This window comes from Manihot esculenta, chromosome 17, assembly GCF_001659605.2.
Source record: "Manihot esculenta cultivar AM560-2 chromosome 17, M.esculenta_v8, whole genome shotgun sequence".
Lineage (NCBI taxonomy): Eukaryota > Viridiplantae > Streptophyta > Magnoliopsida > Malpighiales > Euphorbiaceae > Manihot > Manihot esculenta.
The window spans coordinates 2702710-2708732 of NC_035177.2; the positions used below are offsets into that span (position 1 = coordinate 2702710).

General features: G+C 32.7%; 1 protein-coding gene across 1 annotated transcript; it reads left to right on the forward strand.

Annotated features, from left to right (window-relative positions):
• The first annotated feature begins 3561 nt into the window (after nt 1-3561).
• On the forward strand, nt 3562-5667 carry LOC110605237 (acyl-CoA-binding protein). The gene is made up of 4 exons (XM_021743655.2): nt 3562-3718; nt 5039-5156; nt 5241-5303; nt 5412-5667. Exons 1-4 carry the CDS (start codon nt 3707-3709, stop codon nt 5492-5494), a joined length of 276 nt encoding a protein of 91 aa, XP_021599347.1. The 5' UTR covers nt 3562-3706; the 3' UTR covers nt 5495-5667.
• The last annotated feature ends 356 nt before the right edge of the window (nt 5668-6023 follow it).

Genomic DNA, 6023 nt, shown 5'->3' on the forward strand with positions numbered 1-6023 from the left:
TCCAGATTTGGAGTTGACTCACCAGATGGAGAAGAGGAAGATTCATGACAATGAGTAGGCTGCACAATGGCTTTTTCTGCTTATGTTATGTCTCTTCTTGAGTATCTCCTTAAATCTAATTTATCCAAACGCCCAATTATCTTTTCCTGATCACCAATAATCTCCCCCTATATAGTAGTCTGCTCTTGAGTAAAACACTCTAGAGTCAAGGAATTATCTCTTTTCTCTCATTGTCCTCCCTCTAAAGAGGTGATGGGGTAGTATCGAAGTAAGATTCAGTCTCTCTAAACGTAACATCTAAACGTAACATCCATACTGACAAAGTATTTTATAGATGGAGGATGGTAATACTTGTAACCCTTCTATGTAGGAGAGTAACCAACAAACATACATTCAAGAGCCCTCGGATCGAGCTTCCTACTTGTCCTAGTATAACAAAACACATGCACCCAAACATCTTTAGTAGAACAGCATAAGCATTTTTCTCTTGTAGCATCTCTAACGAGCTTTTAAAGGTAAGAGTTTTGAGAGGTATTCTATTAATGAGATAAGATGCAGCTAAGATTGTGTCTCCCTGATAGGGTTTTAGAAGGTTTATGATGAAAATGAGAGATCGAGCTACTTCCAACAGATGCCTATTTTTTCTTTCAGCAATACCATTTTGGGCATTAGTGTAAGGATAACTAATTTGATGTAGTATTTCATTATACTCCAAATAAGTAAAAAAATGACCATCCATATACTCTTATCATTATCAATTCTCAACACTTTTATCTTAGCATCAAATTGAGTACAAATCATCTTGTAAAAAGACTGAAAGTAAGAAAAACATTACTCTTTGCCTTTACCAAATAAACCAAGTCATGCGAGTGCAGCAATCAATAAAAGTAACAAACCAACGATTACCAAACACTAACACCATTTGAGTAGGTCCTCAAACATTAGAATGGATGGTCACAAAAGGGATCATACTCCTATTGTTACTGGAGAAACAAAAGTTTCTTGTATGCTTAACATACTCACAAGTATCACAAACTAAAGAACCACACTGAGCCTTGAAAACAAAATTAGGATAAAGTTTCTTTAAAACAAAGATGGATGGTGTCCTAATAGTCAATGCACTGTATGATTTTCTGATTTACTTCTTGATTTCTTCCAAAAAGAGGACGAGATGAATTCAAACCCAGATTTCCTTCCAACATATATAAGTCATTGTACGGTCTATCATAACTAACCATCTTCTCAGTTTGAAGATCCTAAATAGCACAATGGTGAGAAAAATAATTCAATTTTACAGTTAAGAGCTTTAGTATGAGTATTGACATATAAAATATTAATAGGAAAGTGAGGAACATGGAGAACAGATGATAGCTTAATATTTAAGGTACAAACAATCGATCAAGTTCTAGAGACAGGAACGAAAAAATCATCGGCTATTCTGGCTCTGTTCTTTGTAGACATGGAAGGCAATTAAGTAAGTATTTAGAAGAGCCTGTCATGTATCTATTTGCACTAAAATTAGTAATCCATGGAGCATTACTAAGAGATGAAGTATTATGAAAAGCACTTACATTATCCTCACTAGTTGTTTTCATGTCTTCTATGCTCAAACTAGGAAATAACAATAAGACAACATATCTAAGCAAAAAAAGGAGGCTTAAAATAACCCAATAGAAATTGCAAACACCAAGAAGACCTAACCCAACACCAAATCGACTAAGAAGCAGCAGGAAGTGACTGGAAATAGGCTAGGAAAAATACTAACGATGCCTAAGGAGATAGATCTGATGGAAATAGAAGCTCATGTGCCATTGTGCTAGCGTTTAAGGATCACACGCTCGGAGATCTAGCTGAAAGTCAAGGACAGGCCGGCAACACTCTAGCGACCTTGTTGGTGGTGGCATTAATGCAAGAGGAGGCCTCTAGATGCAGTAGTACCAATTTAGGGAGTTAGGATTCTAAAATCCTAAAATTGAAATTGTCCCAAATTAAAACCCTAAAATCAGGTCTAAGACTTTGATATCTGAAGAATTTTGGGAGAAATTTTTAATTTTATTCCAATTTGAATTGATTTTTTATAAGGTTTGAGTATTTATATATAAATAATCAACCTAAAATAGAAATATTTATAATAAAAATAAAATTCCTATAATTAATCCTAATTAGGAATCCAAATATCTTAATTCTCCTAATTAGGAATTTTCTATATTGGTAAAGACCCATGGCCAAATTGGAAGGCATAACAATACCAGAGGTACTCTAAGGCCTAAAAAGAGAAAAAGCCCAAAGCTCTATAATTCCTAAGACCCACTTCTAACTCGATAAAACTTATAGAAAATATTGCCCCATTCCTCTGGATTTCTGACCACCACAGCCGATTAGGATAAATAGTGGTTTGCTCTTTCAAAGTAGCCGAAGCCTTCTCAAACAACTGGAACTCAAGGAGAAAAAAGGCATACAAGGGTCAAAACCCAAAGAACAAGAGGCTATGAAAAACAACAACCAGTAAAGAGAAGATTAGTCTTCTGTAATCGAGTCAAGCCACCCTTTCCAGATTCAAGGTTCCACTAGCTAGCGCTAAGAAAGAAAAGTGTCTCGAATATAGACCATAATCCTTTTGTAATTGGGTTTCATCATACAATAACACATATATAAGATTTATACCTTCAAAAATGAGAAAATGAACAGAAAAAACAATAACCACACAGTAAGCCACAACACCTAAATATATTCAATTTTATTATAAAAATTTTAATCTTTTTTTCATCATTTTTCTTTTGCTGTGAGATTTATAAAGAGATGGTAGCATCTTCTTGAGAGCTATAGGGAAAGGTAAGGAGTTACTAGAGTGGTGCATGTTTTGAAGTAGCATCTCACAAATGATTATCCATCCTCCAAGTTGAATATTATTTAAAAAATTTGTTTAACTTTTGTGTTTAAATGCAAAAATATATTTTAATATTTTTTTTACAAGTATTATTATAAAAAATGATTTTAAATAGGGGTGAGCAGTATTCGGTTCAAACTGAAAAAATCGATCAAACCAAATTAATTTAAAAATTCAGTTCGATTTTTTATTCATTTTAGTTCGGTTCGATTTTTAATTTTAAAAATTTTTGTTATTTCAGTTCGATTTAATTTTGATAAAAAAAAATAAAAAAAATTAAATCGAACCGATTAGTAATAATAATATTTTTTTAATAATATAAAAAAATTAAATTATATTAAAATTAAAATATTTTAATTAAATTTTAAAATATTAAAAATATAATATAAAAAATAAAAAATTTATTAAAAATCCAAACATATCAAATCGAATTGAATTAAATCATACTAATTTTATTTAATTTAATTTTTAATTAAAATTAATTCAATTTAATTTTTATAAATACCCAAATTTTAATTTTTAACATATTCAGTTTAATGGGATTCAAAATCAAATCTAAGGAACGTGAGCCTAATTTTAAATGCGCTGCGTTATCTATCACTCCTACAGAATACTTTTAGACCACTAACAAAAGTGACTAACCAATCAACACAAGCCACGTAAAATTATTACAGAAGAATAAACATACGAATATCTGAGTATTTACATACAAGATTTTCCTTCCTCACCCTCTGTGCCGTATAAGGACTACCACTAGCTGTACATGTCCACATCTTCAGCCAATTTCATTGATTCCTTCGTCAAATCTCAGAGGGGGAAATGGGTTTGAAGGTATGGCTACCATTCCACTGATCCTTCCTTGTCTACTAAACTAAATCTGTAATGTATCATCTTTCTTTTTGATTTTTGATTGCTTACTGTTTATTTGTTAGATCTGATTGATTCATTGGATTGTGCATTACAATCAGTTGTAATCTGTTTCTCTCAGATTTATACTGATGGGTTTGTCTTTGTGTGTAGTTTTAATTTTTAATGATCAGTGATGCTGAAGAAAATTTGGGTCTGCGTTGTCTAATTTTCTCAGGATCTGTTTTAGTCCTTATCTGGATCTAATCAATATGAATTCTTGAAGTTTGTGCCCTTTCCCCTTTCAGTATGCTTGGATGTAGTAAATAGAGGTTTTTTGAAATGAGATGAGGTAATGGTCATGGAAGATAAGGTATTAAAAGCTATTCCATCCTCCAATTGGTGAGTAGAAAGTGGAGGATTTTGGAGATTTTAAAACCCTAAGAACCTTAGCTTCTTTCAAAAAAATGCTCTAAAATAAGACCCATATATAGCTGTTACTTTGAAATTCATATCTTACTTTCCCAAATATGGTCTTAGTGTTGTTGAATGAGCTTTATTCAGTAGTCTATAGGCTGCTTAATGGTATTGACTTGAAATACTGCTCGAGAAATTTCAGCTAGCATGAGGGATATGGCTTTTCAAACTTTCTCATGCTGTTTCTTGTTGATAAGTAATGAGTTTCAGAAAATTAATGTGAGGATTTGGGGGAAAAAAAATCATAGTTTTGATAACTAAGAGCAAGAACAGATTATTTTTATTGCTTTTTATTTGATTATGTAGTGTAATGGGGTCTTGCCCTGTTTCTAATCATTGGTTTTACTATGTTTCCATTATCTCATTGCCTGACCTAGATGTAGTTTTACATGATTTACCACATGAACTGCAGTGTTGAAAGACATGCTAACCTGACTTGATTCTGTCGCATATAAAGCTTATGTTTTGTACCAATCGTTCTTTTATTTATTGTCTGCTCATGGGTTTAAGCCATAGGAATCAAAGATCATTAAAGACTAGATCATCGCTCTTTCTGTGCTTGTCCAATTGCAATGTTTTACTAACAATAGATAGGAGCTTCTCTTTTTTTTCGGAATTTGAGGTTATCTATTTGGGAGTGCAGTTATTTTCATCCTCCTGTAATACATTGGTTTCTTCTATGTGAGAACTTCTGTTCCTAAACATTGCCAAAACAATGAAAGTGGGAAAAAACATTAATTTATATTTGTATTTATAAGTTGGTACTAAGAAAAAGCCTTTAGTTAATCATTATGAATTGCTCTGTATAATTGAATTGGTGTTCTGCAGGAGGAATTTGAGGAGTATGCTGAGAAAGCTAAGACCCTTCCAGAAAATACAACAAATGAGAACAAACTTATTTTATATGGGCTGTATAAACAAGCCACTATTGGACCAGTGAACGCTAGTGAGTATTTTGCTCTCATTAGTTCCCATTTGGAATTTCCTCCAAACTTCAATCTTAAAATTGTATTTTGCATGTAATTTGCAGGCCGTCCTGGAATGTTCAACATGAGGGACAGAGCCAAGTGGGATGCATGGAAGGCTGTCGAAGGTATTGATCCAGAATACATAACATAAAATTTTGTTTAATTTCCTAGTTGATTGACCATTACCAATTGGCACAGCAGTTTTAACATCAGAGAATTTTTCATTATGGCAGGCAAATCAAAAGAAGAAGCAATGAATGACTATATCACTAAGGTTAAACAGTTGCAGGAAGAAGCTGCTGCTGCTTCTACTTAGTGTCTTGAACGTGTCTGTGCACCTGTTGGTTCCTTGTGTTGAAAAAGAAATAAGTTCAATAATTACTTGAAGGGTTGTAATCTGTTGTTTCTATATTTTCTGAACTAGTTTCAAACTTGTACTAAAATGGATTAAAACTAATATTTATGATAGTTTCTTGTGTGCGTTTAAAATTTGCATAGTCTTTAACCAAAATTCCAGCCATTAGCGAAGGTTCCAATCAATTATTTATTTATTGTTTCTAATCTATCTTTCGAATTTTCTATTTTGCTTTCCTTTCAAAAATTAGCGAATGAAATTTGTATAAGATAGTCTTGTTGGATGCCATGACCAAGTTTAGGAAAACTTGGTCATTTCTCCCTATTCCTGCATAGGAATGCTTAGATGCTAACATGCTTTTAATACTTAAAATTGAGTCTAAGACATACAAGTGAATACGAGGATTGAAAGAGTTGCTAGAGATTGCGCGAGGACTCGAAAACAGCCATGGATGGCTTAAGATTGGTCTTGGTTGATTTATAAATGCGTA